The following is a 19,250-nucleotide window of genomic DNA, read 5'->3' as shown; positions in this document are numbered from 1 at the left end:
TATTTTGGGCATGAGTATTAAAAGAGATACAAAGCTGAAATTGTTGTTTTTATTGCAAAAGTACTTCACAGATTTAATATGGTTGATGCTAAGTCTCTTGGGGTACCTTTACCTCCATACACTAAGCTTAGCAAAGCAAATTGCCCAAAGGATGAGGTGGCATTGAAAGCAATGAAGGGAATCCTTTATGCATCAGCTTGTGGTTCTCTTATGTATGCTATGGTTGCCACTCATCCCGACATTGCTTATGCAGTGGGAGTTGTTAGTCGATACATGTCGAATCCTGGCAAAGCGCATTGGGAAGCTGTCAAATGCATTCTGAGATATTTGAAAGGTACACACTCAAAGTGTATCTGTTATGGCAAAATAACTTAAAGTTGCAGGGATATTGTGATGCAGACATGGCACGTGACATGGATACCAGAAAATCTACTAGTCGATATGTATTTGCCATTGCTGGTGGTGCAGTCTCTTGGTGTTCTAGGTTACAAAAAATTATGGCATTGAGTACTATTGAGGCTGAATATATTTCAGCCACAGAGGCTTCAAAAGAGGCCATTTGGTTGGGCAGACTTGCAAAAGAACTTGGCATGCCTGCTCATACACGCATGTTGGGTTGTGATAAAGAAAGTGCTGTCTATTTAGCCAAAAATGCCATGTTTCATGCGCGTACCAAACACATAGATGTGCGGTACCACTTCATACGATAGGTATTGGAGGATGGTCTAGTCACCTTGACTAAAATCCATACACAGGATAACCCTACAGATGTTCTCACCAAGAGTCTTGCTAAGGCTCAAGATGAGCATTGCATACAGCTGGTGGGAAATGGTTAACTTAAAGGCGTCATTTATGCCTTTAAGTGGGAGGTTGTTGGGTTAAAAGCCTAAATAGCCCAAAAGTGAGAAAACCCAAAACTCACTTATTGAGTTTTCCCCAAAAACGTGAGCTCTCTCTCTCTCCCTGCTTCGATCCCTAGCGCTTCCTCTCTGCTGCACTCCGCCTCCTGCTTCTTGCCCCAATCCTGCACTACATCACGACGAGCACCTACCGATACCTTCTGCTTTGCGCTTTCATTCAACACTTGATTGCTAAGGTATCTTCGTGCTTTCATTCAACACTTGATTGCTTTCCTTCTGCAAGAGAGAACGCCAATTCTTGAAGAGGCCAAATGCCTCATACTTGTGTTGTAGAAAGTATACCCACCTAAAGAGGCTGAAATCACCAGCAACATAAAATAGAGAGCCTTGCCAAGGGAAGAGATCTACATAAGTCCACAAAGGTCACTGTGAACCAATTCCAAAACGGCAATGACTTGGCGTGTAGAAAGCCTCTAAATAGATTCTCGATGTTGCTTCTCACGAATGCAAGTAATGCATTTCCCGGGCTTGCTCCCAACATCTGTTAAGCCTGTAAGTATCTGCTCACCAATAAAGTACCTTGGAGGTATGCATACCCCCTTTGCCGTCGGGAATCAACTCCATAAATCCCTCGCTCTGAATAGGAATTTCAGATGTTTCGCCAATAAAGATGGTACCACAGTGTCGCCGCATGTTGGATAGAGGATCCTTCGAAGGTGTCGTGTGCCTTGAGGCACCACTATCCAAAATCCAATCACGATCATCTCGAATCACAAGAGTCGACTCAACCTTCGATGTCCCTAGAGAGTCCTTTGATTGGAGAATCTTCAAATGAACAAAGGCCGATGACTGCACCACTGCCGCCGAAGAATTCAAAGCATCTTCAACTCACTTAGGACACTTCCTCCAATAATGTCAATTCTCACCGCAACTATTGCAATGTTGTTCCACCTTCAAAGCTTCCCGTTTGGCATGAATCTTCTTGTCTTTGGTGTTGTTGCTTATCTTCTTACCCTTCTGCTTCTTGTTGTTGTTGGAAGAACCGGTCAAGGCTTCGGAGTCTGACTTCTTTCCCGTATTGAACCGCTCCTCCTGGTCCAGTACCCTTGGAATAATCTCGTCCCAAGAGATAGTATTCAGCCGGCCACTCGTAATCAGTGAAGAATAGAAGTTGGTATACCGAGGAGACAAATGGGCTAGAAGCTAAATGGCCATATCCTATGCATTGATAAGCTTTCCCATATGACGTATCCCTTGTTGAAGCATCTACATCTTGTCGATTTGATCCCGCATGGAAGAGTGCTTCACATGCAGGGTTCTCAACTGCACCTCGAGGGCTATCCGCTTCATTGGAGAAACTCGATCATGAAGTAAAGAAAGCCGATTCCAAATCAACTTTGCATCTTTCATCAATCGTATGTGACGAATAAATGATGGTGTATTGTTGAAGATAATGACAAAGCCTCCAAGCTCGTAGGATCGAAGACCGCCATCATGGTTGCGTTCCAAATGGCATAGTTGTCTCCATTCAATTGCCAATCCGAGAAAAAGGTACAGGGGGTAGGTATCTTAATTGTTTGATCATTTACGCCTGCGAGGAACTAGAACCAATATTCCCACTCCTCGTTGAGGAGTGGTTCACCACCACCGCCGGTCTCATCCCTCTAATCTACTTCGTCATCACGGGCTAAATTTGTGTCAAAATCATCACTCCTCTCCATGGTGTTGGAGAACTTAGGAATGTGACGAACCTAGAAGAGAGAAATTTTGCAAGCCTGCCCACTACAGCCAAAATCAGTCACAGGCGAGTGAAAAGCGTGAAAAGAAAAGAGCAAACCATCTCTTTTCGTCGCAAAAAATTCAGCACCCAAGCTTGCACAAATCACCAATCCGATTCGAGGGCACGTCGTGGCTATGATACCATGTCAAAGGTGCAATGGAAAAGCGAAAAGGGGGAAATGAACTTGTCTGCAACCGCAAGTAAACCTCCTCTCTAGATCGGGCACCCAATGGATCCCGGATCTATCGCGATAGACCTCCTTGTACACAAGCTCCTAGCCAGACAGCCCACCGAACGGACACTACCAAGGACGCGTGAGATTACGGATGTAGAGACTCAACACGGAGGGAAAAGCAGAGACCCGGGTGAGAACGCTATAGAGAGAGAGAGAGAGAGAGAGAGAGAGAGAGAGAGAGAGAGAACACTAGCGAGAGAATGTGGCACACAACAAAACGCTAGAGAGAGAGAGTGTGTGTGTGTGCCTAAACACTAGAGCTCTGTAATGATCACAACATATACCAATAGTACAAGGGGGTGGGTTGCACATATAGACAAATAGGAAATTAGCTCTGCAAAAAACGCACGATCTTGATAAATTGCTAAAAATGCTAGTAAATATGTAAACTCACTAAGAGTGACCTGACACATAAACTCACTGAGAGTAACCCGACACACATACTTTGTTGTGCCAGCAAGAGAAGTGAAAGGGAGAGAGAGCCCCCTTTTGACTCCAAGAGAGTTGTGCAATAAACTAGAACGAGAAGAGAATGAAACTGTGAGTGAAAGTGTTGTGAGTGAGAGAGAGAGAACCGACACCAGATGGGGTCCCAAACCCCTCTCCAAGGGCCCCCCTCTCTATTGCTAGAGAGGTATTTGCTTTAGATTGCACAAATGTTGGTACAACAGTTCTAAATGCGGGAATATTAATGGTACTCGCCGTAGAGGCTGGCTATTGCAAGAATAAGGGCTGACTGCTGAAAACGCTAAGGATGCTGAGACTAGGACCTACATCTTGATGGCGATAAGGCTGAAATCTAAATGCTGAAAAACAAAGGTGGTAACCCTCACGGCACACGGACACCCTATGATCTATAAACGTTGTATTATTTAGAGTCAGGTACCAGGCTTGTCGGACCAATAGGAAAAGGGTAGGAGTGATCGCCGATGAGAGGCGCACTTTAACTGGGACATGCAGGGTTAGTTGGCTAAGCATGGGCGCCCAAGTGTGAATGGGGTGAGCTTCTGGATACGAGCAAGGCTCAACAACCTACTCTATCACAAATGGAGACTCCTCTAATGAGCCCCATGGACCCATCTTACGTCATTTCACATGGGGTCTCTATGCAATCTGAGCCTCCGAGCGAAAACTTTAGCTTCCCTAACTTGGCTCAACCCTCTATCAAGGAAAACCCAGTGCTCACTCCAGGGATAAGCCTGACAGAGAATGTACCGATGACATCTACGGTTAGCGCAGTGCCACTACCTAGTGTCGTAGTACCTAATATGGGGCCTCAACCATATGTGCCTCTAGCCCCTTATGCGCACATGGCCCCTACACCTCCAATAGTACCACTTGTTTACGCTCCTCGAGTGCCGCTCCCTAGCCCTTATCCGAGTGGACCTATGCCCGGTTATGTTCCATATCCTGCATCATCCACACATATGCCAAGAACGGTACCCGTCCCTCTCCCACATATGATTCCAAGAGTACCTCCACCGGCCCTGCCTCCTCACATAGCTGACTCGGCAGCATTTGCTCAAACCATAGGTCGATCTATCGCGGAAAATATGCGTCATGCATCTGATAGAGAGCCTAGAAGTAAGGCAGTACAAATTGCCAAACTCACGCAAAAATTCAATGGGGACGAAGATGCTAGAAAACACATTGAAGTGTTTGAACAAGTATGTGATTCCTTAGGGGAACGCAACGAACTACATAAGTGCAATGCCTTAAGCTTGACATTAAGTGGGAAGGCTGGAGATTGGTATAGAACCCTAAGGGTGGACGAGAAAACAATCTACCCTACCCTTCGAAGGTTGTTTCTAAAGGAGTACATACGAGAAGGTGTGCTTTGGGGTGTAGCATCTCAGCTACAGAAGGCCGAACGTAAGGAAGGAGAGTCAGTAAGGGACTTCATTAGTCGTCTAAAGCACTAAAACTCTCGTTGCCCTGTAAATGAGCGCTTCAACAATAACCAACTGCTTGATCGATTCATTCGAGGGTTGAGGAATGAAGGAATCTATAATTGACTAGTGATTAGAGGTATCACAACCTGGGAAGATGTCACTGCCAATGCAATCCAATTGGAAGACAACTTGATGATAGCAGGCATGAGGGTGTCTACTGACACGAGATCCACTAGCTCACAAGCCATTGAGTATGAACCCATGACTGCAAAGCCCATTGCCAATGAGCCAAAGGTATTTGAGACATTCTTGACAGACCTCACCAAGGCAATCCAAGAGTCTCTTAAGGATAATCGACCCCCTCAAAATAGTCACATGTATCCAAGAAGGGAGCAACAATGGTGTTCCATTTGCTTAGGTCCACATACCACTAGTGAGTGCCCTACGTTTAGAGTAAAATTTAATGGAACTTGCAACGCATGTGGTAGGTATGGTCACCAAGCTAAGGATTGTTTAATGATCAAACGTATGATGGCAAATAGACCACCTGTAGCCTGGACGGATGCGCCTCGAGCTCCTATATTGATGCCTACTCCACCTGTTGAGCAACTACCGCAACACATGGTCCCTAGATCTCAAAATGTTGTACAAGCTACACCGCTACCACCTCCTGTGCTAGGACCGCAGCCCCCGCATCCAAGAGTCGCCCCTATGAACCAAGTGGGTTGCGAGCCATCTAATGCTTATGCAGATGGTTGTGAGGAGGAAATAGACACTAGTATTGCCTACGGACTTGATACATTGGAAGAGTCTCCTATATACTACATGGAAGATTGTTGGGGGCAAGTCAAGCCGGTTTATCAAGCTGCTGCTCTCGCATCCAGAGGTCAAAATATCAACACCCAGGCTAGGAGGCCACCTCTTCAATGCTACGAGTGTGGTGGACCACATCGAATAGCGGAGTGCCCTATTAGGCTGCAAAAGAATGCTGCACAGATGCAAATGAATCAAGGGAGCACGTCTACAATGCCAATACTCACATGTAATCATTGTGGCATAGATCACTTGATTGCCCAATGTCCCTATAACCCAAATGCGCCTAAAATCACACCCCTAAATTTGGTCGAAATTGCTAGTGTGACATCGCCAATACCACCCGTCGCACCCGCTTATGCGATTACACGGTCCATGCTTCAAGGGGCAGGCCATATCCTCGAAGAGAGAGATACCGCGTCAGTTATCCAAGCAAAGAAAAAGAAGACACGAAGGAAGAAGTCGCAGAATACGGAAAATTCAAAGCCAAGTTCCAAAACAAACATAGGTACAGGAGATGACCCCATGTATATGAATGACCTCGAGGATGATTCAGATTCAACCGAGACAATGGAGACTAGAACCAATACCACAAAGTGAAAGACCGACAAAGAAAACCGTAACATGGAACCAAATGAAAACCGAATAAGAGAAACCATAAAGAGCCTCTGAAAACACCACAAGTGTTTCCAAATCCAATCCAAGACCCCCAAGATAAACCGCAGGGGCAAAAAGGGAAGAATCGTAAAAAGAAGATTGGGACGTACCCAAACCCAGTAGACGAGATTGAGCAGGTGAAACATCTAAGAGGTTTAGTGGAGGAGACTCAAAGGAAACTAGAACCAGAACCCATGCATGTCAAAATTCATGACACAGTGTTTCCCACGCAAGTTCATCCACCCCACATGAACCATAGACCGTTAGCCATATCTAGTATCATCCAAGAAGGGAGTGAGGACGGGACATCAGAAAGTGAGCATACACCCTTCTTGTTGGAAAGGATGTTTAATGAAGGAATACCTGATCCCATTGAGGAATATGAGATTCCATCCTCACCAGTTCCTAGTCAAGGACCTACACCCTGCAAAATGCCAATGAATGTTGCCAAACTAGTGGACTTCATATCTTCTGAGGTCCGAACCACGATCATAGCAAAGCTGTATGGAGATCCTGAGTTATTCCTTGCACTTCGAGCATTCCTTAACGGAGAGCTACGAACGGGATTACCGCAGTTTGCGCAACCAAATAGGCCTGACTCGATTATGATTGATGAGGAGAATCATGTGTAATCACTTGACTTAGATGGACACGAGTCTGTGATCGAGGTACCCATTAACGAATTAGGGCAGTATTTTGAAGGCGACCAGTCTAATGCGACCCTACCCATCACTACCAAGGGATTAACTATAAAGGGAATTCTTGATGGTGGTGCGGGAGTTAGCATCGTTACAAAAGATTGTTGGGAATCCATGGGAAAACCCCGCCTCAGTGTTACTAACATTGTGGTAAAGATGGCAAATGGTACCATAGCCAAACCTATGGAGATGCTCAAGGATCTTAAGATCAAAGTTCTAGGACACAAGGTACGACATACGTTCATTGTAATGGATTTCTCTAAACACGTTATGTCATATGAAATGATTTTAGGACGACCATTCATGAGGGAAGCACAAATGGTTCACGATTGGTCTAAAAATCATGTCTATTTGCAATTCCAAGACTCTGTCCTTAGAGTGGATTTGGTGACTGGTAAGATACACCCCTTAGGGAGTAAAACCATTATTGATCATCGCTCTGACACCACAGTTCACTCGGCCCCACTACAATATTGTTACACTTGTAAGAAGGATACAGACATTGGCCAAGATTCTCCTTACATGGATGTGTTACCGGGTATGACGGAATCAGACAACGTAGACTGGGTCCACCTAGCATCAACCATAGACACTTGGGGAAATAGGGGGACGACCTGGGTAACACCTGAGGGGGATGAAATGCATATACCCTTAAATATGCTACAAGCAATGCATATCGCTTCCGACAAGACTCATCCTAATGTAACGAAGAAAACATACAAGTGGGTCCCTAAAGCTTCTTTAGTGACCATAGCTAGTGCTAAAAAACAGAAGCCTTGTAAGAAACGTACCACTCGCTCCAAGAAAAGTAAGCAAATGTTGCGATGGATACCTAAACGACTATTGGAAGCCCAAGGCTACTATCAAGGAAATGATCAAATCTGGGTGCCAAAACGTAGATTGTGCTCTTACCTATCACCTGACCCAAGTGAGCCCAATCCCGTAGCTCCAAAACGAATCAATGATCGTGAAAAGAAAAAAATCATAGAATGCTACACACCCGCTCCCGAGCTAGTTTGGGTACCAAAGAAAGAACGATCTGTTCCACCTAGCTCAGGAAGGGGGGAGTCCCATGAAGCTTCTAGCTCCTCATGTAATACATCCATAGAGGTAAAAGCTTCTACACAGCCTCCATCTATAGTAGTGGACCTCCATGAAGCTACAAAAGAATCCACACCTCCCAGTGTTCAAGAATCACCTGATGAACCACTTCAAGTTCGATCCTGGGAGAGTACCTTACCACCCTTGCAGCTTGACGAGGCACCTAGGGTAATAGAAAACTACTGGCAAAAATCCTCACCTATTACCAACTGGAACAATTGGTTTCAAAGTAAGACAAGCTCATTTCAAACGGTATGATCTACCCAAGGAAGGGGGGAGTGTTTGCTGACAGTCATCATTCACTTGCTTCCCTCTCAACCTTTTTCCCTGACCTCTTAATCTCCGATCTTAGGGAATGTACATATAAAGCTTTATACTCACAAAAATAAATAAATAAATAAATAAAGAGCAAGAGCAATTAGCAAACGAGTATACACAATAAAAGTCAAAACATTGACTCAGACCTACACATGTCACATCTGGTACAGTGAAACAGAAACCTATGCCATAAAACACCTTTGATCCTCATCACTTGAGTGAGGGAGGGTAAGGTAAGATTAGTACGATAGGAGTGTTTCTGTTTTAGAGTTGAGAGATTAGCGAAGTTCTCTTTTCCCACTAATGTGCCTCCTGGAGGTATCCCTTTTGTTTCATAGTGTGTACAGGAGCGTATTGCTATTGATAGGATTTGGATCTTCATGGAATCTTTATCTCGACTCACTCTTCAAATCAAGCACGACCATCGACACAAACAGGTGTTTCTTGTCCATTAGCATTGCCCTTATCTTTTTGCATCCATGTTTGTCTGCTTTGATTGTGATTGGTAGCATACTATTCAACGCATTGGCTTAGTATCAAACATTTAATTCAATGTAATGTTTTGTCACAATCACTTGTCTAGGTTTAAAAATCAAGCAGTCCGACTAAGCTAGTTTGACCAAGCTAAGTATTAGAAATCTTCTCTTAATACCATGGGGAATGCCTTCCTAATAAGCAATGGTTACTTAGGTTCTTAATCCGATTTAGGCAGCATTGTATGAAATGTACTAGGGCTTTCTAGTGGGCTTAACCCTATTGACCTTTATCTTAAGTATTATAAAGGGAGTTTACTAATGTGATGAGCCTGGGGAGGGTAACAGTGTTATATGACCCCCCAAAGTTACAAAATTAAAATGATAAAAATGAACAAAAACAAAAACAAAGTGCCACAATGTAAAATCTTACGCTGGAAGAGAAATCTCAGCTTGAATTGGTACTTCACTCACATGTATTGCCTATGGTACTAGAGCACTAGAGGTTCCCAGTGTGGGCGCTTTTCCTTGAGAAGCAAAAAACCCAAGGCATACAAAATAAGCACACACATCATAATTGAATCACTGTGAAAAGACCTTGGGGGGTCAAAGAAAAAGTAATCAGTCAGGCGATGATTTCATGAGAAATTCCTTTTATGGTAGCTTAACTACAAGGTTTTCTTGATATAGCCTCTAGTCAGCCCTCGAACATCAATACTTGGCTCTCGCGATTAAACAACTTAATTGACCACAGATAATTAAGAAGCTTACCCATGGTATTAATATTCGATCTCTAATGCCTTTCGACCGTCAAATTAGCGACCCCAGACTTGTTTAATTTTCTACCTTTACATCTGTTTATGCATTTGATTACATTGCAATTTAATGTTCATTGCTAACAAATTGTTTGAAATTCTTTTACCAATCAATTTGTCTACCTAAAACTGTATATGCTTTTTAAGAGAATGCAATTATTGTGCCAATGTTGTTTGATTTTGCAGTGACTGAAGAAGGCTAAGGACATTCATCTCAAATGCTCTTCCACCTCGACGAACCAGCTTCAACTCAATAGCTTCCGAGGACGGAATCTACATCAGGAAGGGGGGCATGTTAACCCTCACGGCACACGGACACCCTATGATCTATAAACGTTGTATTATTTAGAGTCAGGTACCGGGCTTATCGAACCAATAGGAAAAGGGTAGGAGTGATCGCCGATGAGAGGCGCACTTTAACTGGGACATGCTAGGGTTAGTTGGCTAAGCATGGGCGCCCAAGTGTGAATGGGGTGAGCTCCTATAAAAGCCAACTAAACCTAATTTTTACTCATTCTCTCATTTGTGCAATAGAAGAGTGCTCTTGCTCCATCTCCATCTCCATCTTCTTCTTCTTCACCTCCTTGTGTGTGTGTGTGTGTGAGAGAGAGAGAGGAAGAGTGTGTGTGCGATCGAGCATTACGAAGGCACGACGGCGGCGAAGCGGTTGAGCGCGGCACGACTGCAGCTTCTTTTTCATCGCGGCGAGAAATCCACCGCGAAGGCGAGCGTAGAGCGGTGAGTGACACACCCTTTGCTCTCTTGAGCTTGCTAGTTTATGCTTGTTGTGTGCTTGGAGCCGTTTGTGGCTCGCACACGGTGTATTGGCAAGTCCCTTGCTTCGACAGTGCGGCAAGGAGCGCACAAAAGGTGTAGAGGGCTGATCTGGCTGAGATCTGATGCTGAAAACGCTGGTTCTGCAGGGCTGAAAACGCTGAGTGGGTGATGAAGGCTAAGGGCTGAAATGCTTGGCGATAATGCTGACAACGCTGGTGCTGAGGATGAGAAAAACGCTGGTGCTGAGGAGCTTCTAGTCCCTGTGCTGCGAACTATTTGTTCTCCTGCTGGTTCTGCAGGGCTGAAAACGCTGAGTGGGTGCTGAAGACTAAGGACTGAAATGCTTGGTGATAATGCTGAAAAATGTTGGTGCTGAGGATGAGGAAAACGCTGTGTTGAGGAGCTTCTAATCCATGTGTTGCGAACTACTTTTTCTCTTGCTTCCTGCTCTTCAAGACCCACCATAGGCTTGCTTATATGTCAATAATAAGCCAGGTCGAGCAGTCTCACGCTGAGCCCCCACGATTTGGAAAGTTAAGGCAAAAAGTCACTTATTAAAAGGTTTTAACGACTCACTAATAAGGGGTGGTTCAGATGTGGTAATTAGCTTATGCTTAGTTTTAATGAACTGTGCAATCAGAGGGTATGCAACTACTTTGAAGTGCATGGGCATGCACGTCCTAAGGGTGCCAGAACACTTCCTAGTCTCACCTAAACCCTAGTAGTAGGAGTTACATCTTGTCCACATGCACATAGGGTTAGATGTGCACATGACATCCCCTTTTTTAAGGTGAGATATTGGTACCGAGCTGCATGGCTTCCTTGTAGTCTGCCAACAACTCAAGGTAATTCACCATGAGTTAGGTAACCACAATTTCATAGACACATCATTTATCTTTTTAATGACTAGAAATGGACCATACACCCGAAAAGACAACTTTGGACACTTCTTTCCTACTTGCTGAAGACGTTGCTTCATGATTCTAAGATAGACCCAATCCCCTTCCTTGATAGTAACATTCTAACGATGCTTATCAGCCTGCCGTGAATAAGATTCCTCAACCTTGCTTAGCCGAAGCTTCACACTCAGTAGTCTCGTCCAAGCACTGGATCTCTGTATTGGTATCAAGCAAGTGACTAACCGATCTAGTCAACAAAGAATGGAACAGACAGTCAAATTCTGCCTCATACAAAGTTCTACCAATGACACTAGCATAGGAGTCATTCAAAATTGCTTGAACGAACAAGAGATATTGTTCCCAATGACACTGTTGATCATGCACATATGACTTTAAGACATCGAAGGCTAACTGATTGTAGATCTCAGTTTGACCATCTTGGGGGTGAAATGCAGATGAAAAATTCAATTTAGCGCCAAAAATTTCAAAGAGTGCTTGCCAAAAATGTAATGTAAACTTGACATCCCTCTCTGACACAATTGACTTTTTGGCAAACCACAAAGGTGATACCATTGCTTAATGAACAAACGTGCTACATCTTGTGTTGCGGCCTTGCAAGGAACTGGCATGCAGAACTTGCTGATAAACATTGAGTATTCTTTGAATGCAAACTAGGTAGAAGATTAGTCACAAAATCCATGGAAATGTCTTGAAATGGGCCTTTGGGAATAGGCAGCGGCATTACAAAACCCTGTTGCTTATCACTAGGGGCTTTTACTTTTTGTCGAATAAAACATTGAGTGACATACTTACACATTGTTTCGCATTTTATGTCAATAAAAGAATCTTTCTATTTATTCACCATCGTAGACGCATGTGACTGCTCTACAAAATCTTGAAGATCCTCCTCCTCTCTAGCGCGAATACTCTCTAGCGCGAATAAGACGAACAGCCTCATTTGCACGGCCCCGTGCTTTGCGGACAAGAAGCTTTGCTTTGCGAATGCTCTCACGTCGTGCACTATCTGGATCTGGAACTCGCTCTTGGAGTGGAATGTTGTATGGCCATGCTCATGATCTTGTCATACGCAGATCCACACTCCAACTCTCTATGAAGGAGCCAAAGAATCTCCTCCTGCTCAGCTCTCGCAGGCTACTCAATGTCCTCTGTAGTGGGATCAAGAACCATCTTCACTTGTGTGTGGGATCTACCTGCTCATAGAAGAATTCAAATGTACATTACAAAGAGTTCGATCATAGAGGAAAATCAAAGAGTTAATGGAATCACAGATTATCTGCTTTGGGTGTTCCAAAGCATGGTAGCCTCGCACAAGCTTCATGTTCGCTAAACCAACCTCTCTAACTGGGCAATGCTCAGTCGATTGCGTATTTTGGTGTGGATCAACGAGTAAGCACTCCAGCTACGCTCACAAGCACCCGTAGAGCAATCCTTCAATTGCAAAACTACAATGATTGTGATATTGCATACCAAACAAATTGCAGGCTGCAAAGCTGAAAGCTCTCAAATGATAATGGTTTAGGGTTTAGTATTTACCAGTGAAAGTAGACGCAACGCAAGATCTGTGAGCTTTGGCAGACCCCGTCTCCCATAGCTCTGCCACAACTCAAAGGAAACTTGGTGGCCTCCTGTCACAGTCATATTCGTCGCACAAAGGATGGGCCTAAGTTATTGATCAAGCTCATCATCTCAGCATCAATCTCCAGCTGCATGTCCTCTTCATAACTCAATGAGATGTACGAATGGCGCAGTGCAAGCCATAGTTAGGCCATTTCCAGGCCTCCGTAAACGTTCCCATACCAACTTCCTGTTCCGAACCCCCGTTCCGTGTTTCAGACGTGAGTATCCGTAACAAGGAATGGCATTCCATGCCCGTTGCCGTTCCCCGTTTCCCGTTTCGATGTCCTGTTCCGGGGACTATGGTGCAAGCAAAATAGTTTTGGATTTTTGTGGAGAGGATGGAGACATGTCATGCCGCAATTCCATATATAGGATGGCTCATGAACGTCCACCAACTCTCCACAATAGCCAATATGTCATCTTGTCTACACACAGCCATAAAAAAACAAGCATCTCAGTGAAGCAACTCTGAGCTACCTTCAAAAAATTAATTGACAAAGAAATAAATGTACCACGGCTGAGACAAAGAAGCACACTCTGCAATGTGGCTCTTCATCTGCAACAACAGATGGTAAACCAGCTCTAGTGTGAAGCCCTCCATATCCCTGACACGCGACGACACGTGAACAAGCTGCAAAGCCACTGTAAGAGATTGCACCTATGTCCAAAAGCTCTCATCAAGAACACGCCTCTAGATGTACTTAGTGTTCTCATGTTGGGAATTGTGCATGTCTCCATTTGGGATCCACCACAGTTTGCATCAAGAAATCCCTCAGCTTGAAGAGCCTACCGAGTGACAACCTGTACCACATTCTCTGCACCAACGTCGTTAATGGCCTACCGAATGTGCGTGTAGATGAACTGATTTGTGATATTTTCCCCAACCTTCCTTGCATCCATGGCTCGCAAAATTGTGCCAAGGCAAGATGACACAAGAATGTTGATGATGTATGTCGACGTATGTCACTCCAAGCATCTGAAATCATGGTGCACCCAAATTGTTTTCATCATGGCTTCACTAGAACCAAGCCATGTCAATCAAAGCCTTTTGCTCACCAAGCATTGTCATACACATTTTTTTGTAATCTAAGTTAGTCCATGTATCTGTGGAACCGACCTGAGCAATAGCCTTCACCATCCTTTTCCACTAGTCAGTACTCAATACATTGAAGAAGATGTTGCACTCAACAAGAGTGCAATATCTCCTCAATACATTGAAGGAGATGTTGCACTCGGTCCATGTATCTGTGGGACCGACCTCAACAATACCCTTCACCATCTTTTTCCACTGGTCAGTGCTCAATACATTGAAAACGATGTTGCACTCCATCTCCGCCACCTTCTTTCGCTTCTTGATCCAAGACCAAGTATGCACACGCAAGGGCAAGGTGGTCTGCCGAGGCCCTATGACATCCTCCGTATCATTAACATCCTCAGAGAATACATCCTCGACCTCTTGAATGACACGAACCCTCTTCCTGCTAGTATGAGCATGTGCACTAGGCTCACTACTTTTCACAGTTTGATCTTGTGTGTCTGTGTCCCCAAGGTCTCCGAGAAGGGCATCATGAAGAGCGTCTTGCGTAGATGTCAGGTGTAGCAAAAGAGTTTGAGGTTTTAGCTGTAACAAACTTGAACAACCCAAGTCTAGATTCTACCGCGACACAACAAAGATTCACTTCAAAACAGTTCACAAAAGATGACATGGCTCGGTGTAGTTCCGTGCCAAGAGGTATTGGCCCCAAAGATTGGCGCCCCTTTCGGTATATTTCTTTTAATATTAATTTGTGTGCAAAGTACAAGAGGACCCACCTCTATCCTCATCAATCTCAGTATCATCAAGGGCCCAGTATCATGGAGGACCCACAACCAAAAACCTCACCTTACACAGGAAAAAGAAAACTGGTTTCTCAAAGTTTAATTTATATTACTCGTCTATTGGTTGACTCTCAAACCTTAATCTATATTACTTGCTTATTGGCTGAACATCATGAAACACATCTCACAGTGCCTTTATTAGTTTAAAGTTAGTCTTAAGACATAATAAAATCTGGTCAAATTTAACGGTTTAAAATTAGCCTTGGCCTTCATATTGAAGGACCATGCAGCTGCTCCTCATTTGACATGGCTACCTGTCACCATCCCTATACTCCAACATCGAATGCATTCATTTAATAGGCCACCCTTTCACTTCAAGAAATATGTCAGCGACAAGGAACAAGCTATAGGTTTTTACACAGAAGAATATTAACAAGAGGAAACTTGTCCTTTCGCAATGGTCTGCCAACCAACTACTAGAACACCAAAAATCATACAAGAATTAAGCGCACTCTCTTATTATTCAATCACAAATTGTGAGAGGAGTTTTAATGTCGTATGAACAATCCCAACAGAGGAAGAGAAGAGAAGGGAAACTTAAACTTCTTCTTTGTTGCATAAACGAGTCATACAGCAAGTAGACCTGATGAGCATGCAATGATGTGCCTTTGATGATGAATCCACAAAAAGATGCACTCAAAAGTCCAGCTGCCTGATGCTGCTATCTTACGGCCGAAAGCTGATGGTTTTTTTTAGCTTGCTCTAGGGCTGGCATCACCTATTCTGATGGCTGAAGATGACGATCAATTATATTGGGGACCAGGCGAGCGTGGTGTTAGAGAATCCGATATAACACAAACACAAACACTTGCATCAGATTATCACACTAACACAAACACTTTTGGCTACTACTTGGCTCTTTGCTTCTTAGAGATATAGATGGAGAGATTGATACCTCAATTAGATGAGAGAGAGAGAGAGAGAGGGTATTTCTGCTGACTGGCATGGCTACCTTGGGAGATAGACTGTTTTACCTTCTCAGCACAATTGGTGGGCGATTTTTGACCCTAACTACGGAAACCCGATAGTTGTGCAACAGGGCACTCTGGTGTTTGGCATTGCACAAGCTGGCCATCATGGTGTCACATGCACATCTAACCTTATGTACATGTGGACAAGCTTACTCCTATTTCTAAGGTTTAGGATAGCTCGGGCACCTTTCTGAGCCTGTACGCAAGACCTGCACGTCCACGCAACTTTAGATTAGTTGCATACCCTCTGATTGCACATGAGCATAGCCAGTGTCTACTAGGTGTAAGCATTGGGGAGTGTTCCCATACAATTGCATTAGTACCCAGCCTAGGTATTTATCTACATGTGAGCACCTCTTGTAAGTGAGTTTATTAAATCATTAATAAGTGACATTTTTTAAAAACGTGGGATTTTTATTGGCATTGCCCGACCCAGCTTTAATCCCATATATGAGTGACCCTAGGATCACTTCTCAAGCATAAGTCAATACCCTCAAAACCAGTACCAAGTACTCGCAGTACCTCAATATCTCTGGCATTTTTTGCACCAAATCAGCCCAGTGTTTTCAGTTTTCAACCATAACCTCGCCGTACCATCACAGATCCAGCCATAAGTGCCAGAGTTTTCAGTTTTCAGCCCAAGACAGTAGATCAGCCAGCGTTTTGAGATTCAGCCCTTAGATCAGCCAGTGGTTTTTCAGTTTTCAACCATCCTCGACGTCGCCCATAGCAAATCAGCCCATAGCCTCATCGAGATTGCAAATCCCAATCACAATCCCTCGCGTTTTGCATTTTCAGGCCTACCCTCCCAAACCCAAGCATCTACAACAAGATCCCGTCAGCATCTCAACATCTAGGACCATTGTATCAGCATTTGTGCAACCTAAATCAAATATCTCTCGAGCGATAGAGAGGGGGGGAGGGGGGTTAAGGACCCAGTCAATCAATCAATCAGTTTGTCAATATGTCTATATATCTATGTATCTATCTAACGTACTAAACATTCATCCTAAGCATTCACCATCAATCACTTCCGCTGCACATTACACATGGCTAAGACATCACAAAGGTTTCTCAGGGTGAGGTGCCTCTCGATCAAGAGTTGGTTGCTCCTTGGCAGCTTGCTCAAGTGGTGGGCTCTTTAGAGAGGTGTTCTTGTGTCGTCCATGTTTTCACTACAGAGGAGGCACCACTCCGGAGGTTGTGGATATGCGAGGGACGGCCACTGGTTAAGTTGGACTGGGATCTTGGTGAGTAGCAAATTGCAATGGCCTTCTTCAAAGGATGACGGCCCCCTCTTTCATTTCTTAAGTACACTGTCTCCCTTGGGAGAAGGATTACCTTGTGGACACATTGGCCCACCATCCACATCAGTCAGAGGTATGGTAGGATTAGCACATTCACTCCGCTTTGCCTGTTGGCACTTGGGCTGCGATAATTGGTCATGATCCGGCTTGCAAGAGATGTACTTTGCACCCTAAGTCTTTGAGACATTGTTTCTGGGTTTGCCCATATGCTCAAGCAATGTGGAGGGCTCCTCCAGGGCACGGAGAGGCATAGATACTCCTCCTTCACATGGAAGAGATCGTCACTTCTTTCAGCTTGAACCATGGTCACATCACACAGCATTACGCACCTCCGTAGAGGTTTTTGCATTTCTCGTACAAGCCACCATAATGCATACATAGCTCTTACATTCTTCTCTCCATTTTGTACATCGCACGTTGATAGGCCGTTGAGAATCTCAAAACGTCTCTTTTGTACAAAGTATATAGCAACTGCAACGAATTGAATTGGAGAGAAAGAGAGAGAGAGAGCCACAAACTGCTGACGTGTCAAGCCACTAAAGAACGGAGCCAACTTGTAGATCCCGGCCGAGGGGCCTAAACCCTAGAAGCAACAGAAGAAGAAGAAGCAAAAGAAGTTTTACCAACTTCCAATGTCTTGCCGAGTGGCCTATTTTTAAAGAAGAGTTCCCACCAGCTTAAGGGACCCCATTCGATGGGACCCAAGGGACCTAAAGGCATTAAAGTAAAGAGCCACCACACGCACTCACACTCAATCTCTTGTGTAAGCTGCTAATGACGCGGTAGCTGTACAGACGTCCCGTAACTTGCATCGACATGCTGACATGACCTTCATGTAATTGCTTTTCATAGGCCAAGGGCCTTTAAATATGTGCAAAGGGCTCATACTCTAGCACTCTTTAAAGGTGCAGAGCGCGAGTACCATCATTGTACTGAGTTCAAGCAATATAAAGAAATACCGAAAGGGGCACCAATGTTTGAACCAATGCTCTCTTGGGGTGGAACTCCGCCACTCCTCGTCTCGTGTGTCGTGCATCTCTTTCAGTTCAATTGTTATTTGAAGTGCTTAAAGTCGTCCAGTTAAGGGTGAATCGGGTGATGAACTTGTCTACAACCATGAGCAAACCTCCTCTTTGGACCGGGCAACCAATGGTTCTCAAATTTATCACAACAGATCTTGTACACAAGCTCCTAGAGTGTACCGCCCACCGAACAAGCACGGGCAACCAAAGACGCGTGAGATCAAGTGTGTAGGGGCTCAACACGGAGGAGAAAGGGAGCGCTAGAGAGATGGAGAGATCGCAAGTGGGAACGCCAAAGAGAGAGAGAGAGAGAGAGAGAGAGAGAGAGAGAGAGAGAGATCATCTAAAATGGGTGCATTCTCCTCGGAAGCCTGAGGAACAAGGGTAGAAGAAAAGGGTTCATTGCAAGGCAAAACACAATCTGGGTCTCCAAGTATCTGTAAATTAGCGGTCGTCATGGAAGACTTAAGAGCGGGAGCCCCCTCTGTAAAAACTCGTCGAAGACAACATCACGGTTGAGTACAACATCCTTCTTCTCTGGATCATAAAGTCGATATCCCTCAGAAAGAGAGTTATAGCTGACAAAAACCATTCTCCTAGACTTGGGGTCAAACTTCCCCCTCTACTCCTTCGGTACATGGACATATGCATCGCTCCCAAAAATCCCAAAATGCTAAGACGTCGGACTTCTTACCAAAATAGGCTTTGAACGGGGTCTTGCCTAGAATTGAAGAGGTTGAAGATCGGTTTATGGTATGAACTACCTTCATAACTTCCTCTCCGCATAAAAACTTTGGCAAGTCTCGATGCTCAAGCATGGTCCGTGCTATTTCTACAACTGTCCTAGTCTTTCCCTCAACAACTCCATTCTTTGAAGGTGATCCGGTATTCGCAAGCTCTCGCTTGATGCCATTGTTCACACAAAATTGAATGAAAGCTTTGGAGGTAAACTCCCCGCCTTTGTCCGATCAAACAGTCTTCAATGTTGGGTTGAAGGCCTAAATAACCCCTTTTTGTACATTTTTATACTTTGTACAAGTTCATATTGAACCTGGACACAATCTTTTTTGTACATTTTTATACTTTGTCTGGACACATTTTTTTTAAGTCACTTAT

At 44.3% G+C, this 19,250-nt stretch overlaps 2 protein-coding genes across 3 annotated transcripts in view; both read right to left on the bottom strand.

Annotated features, from left to right (window-relative positions):
- Nucleotides 1-11,969: 11,969 nt before the first annotated feature.
- On the bottom strand, nt 11,970-15,083 carry LOC147436481 (uncharacterized). The gene is made up of 2 exons (XM_086489358.1): nt 12,873-15,083; nt 11,970-12,767 (listed from the first exon to the last, which is right to left on the bottom strand). The coding sequence occupies exons 1-2, from the start codon at nt 12,975-12,977 to the stop codon at nt 12,663-12,665; spliced, it is 210 nt and encodes a 69-aa protein (XP_086345484.1). The 5' UTR covers nt 12,978-15,083; the 3' UTR covers nt 11,970-12,662.
- Nucleotides 15,084-15,346: 263 nt separating this feature from the next.
- Nucleotides 15,347-19,250, bottom strand: part of LOC147436479 (uncharacterized) — a 46,070-nt gene continuing 42,166 nt past the window's right edge. Inside the window, exon 3 of one of the 2 annotated variants that reach the window (XM_086489355.1) lies at nt 15,347-16,014. In XM_086489355.1, the coding sequence (XP_086345481.1) occupies nt 15,974-16,014 (41 nt within the window). In that variant the 3' untranslated portion in view covers nt 15,347-15,973. The remainder of the gene's footprint in view (nt 16,015-19,250) is intronic. The other variant, XM_086489357.1, reaches the window with a different exon arrangement.

The sequence above is a fragment of the Adiantum capillus-veneris genome, chromosome 18, assembly GCF_014529385.1.
Source record: "Adiantum capillus-veneris isolate H3 chromosome 18, ASM1452938v2, whole genome shotgun sequence".
In the NCBI taxonomy this organism is placed as follows: domain Eukaryota; kingdom Viridiplantae; phylum Streptophyta; class Polypodiopsida; order Polypodiales; family Pteridaceae; genus Adiantum; species Adiantum capillus-veneris.
This window is presented reverse-complemented; position numbering and strand designations above follow the sequence as displayed.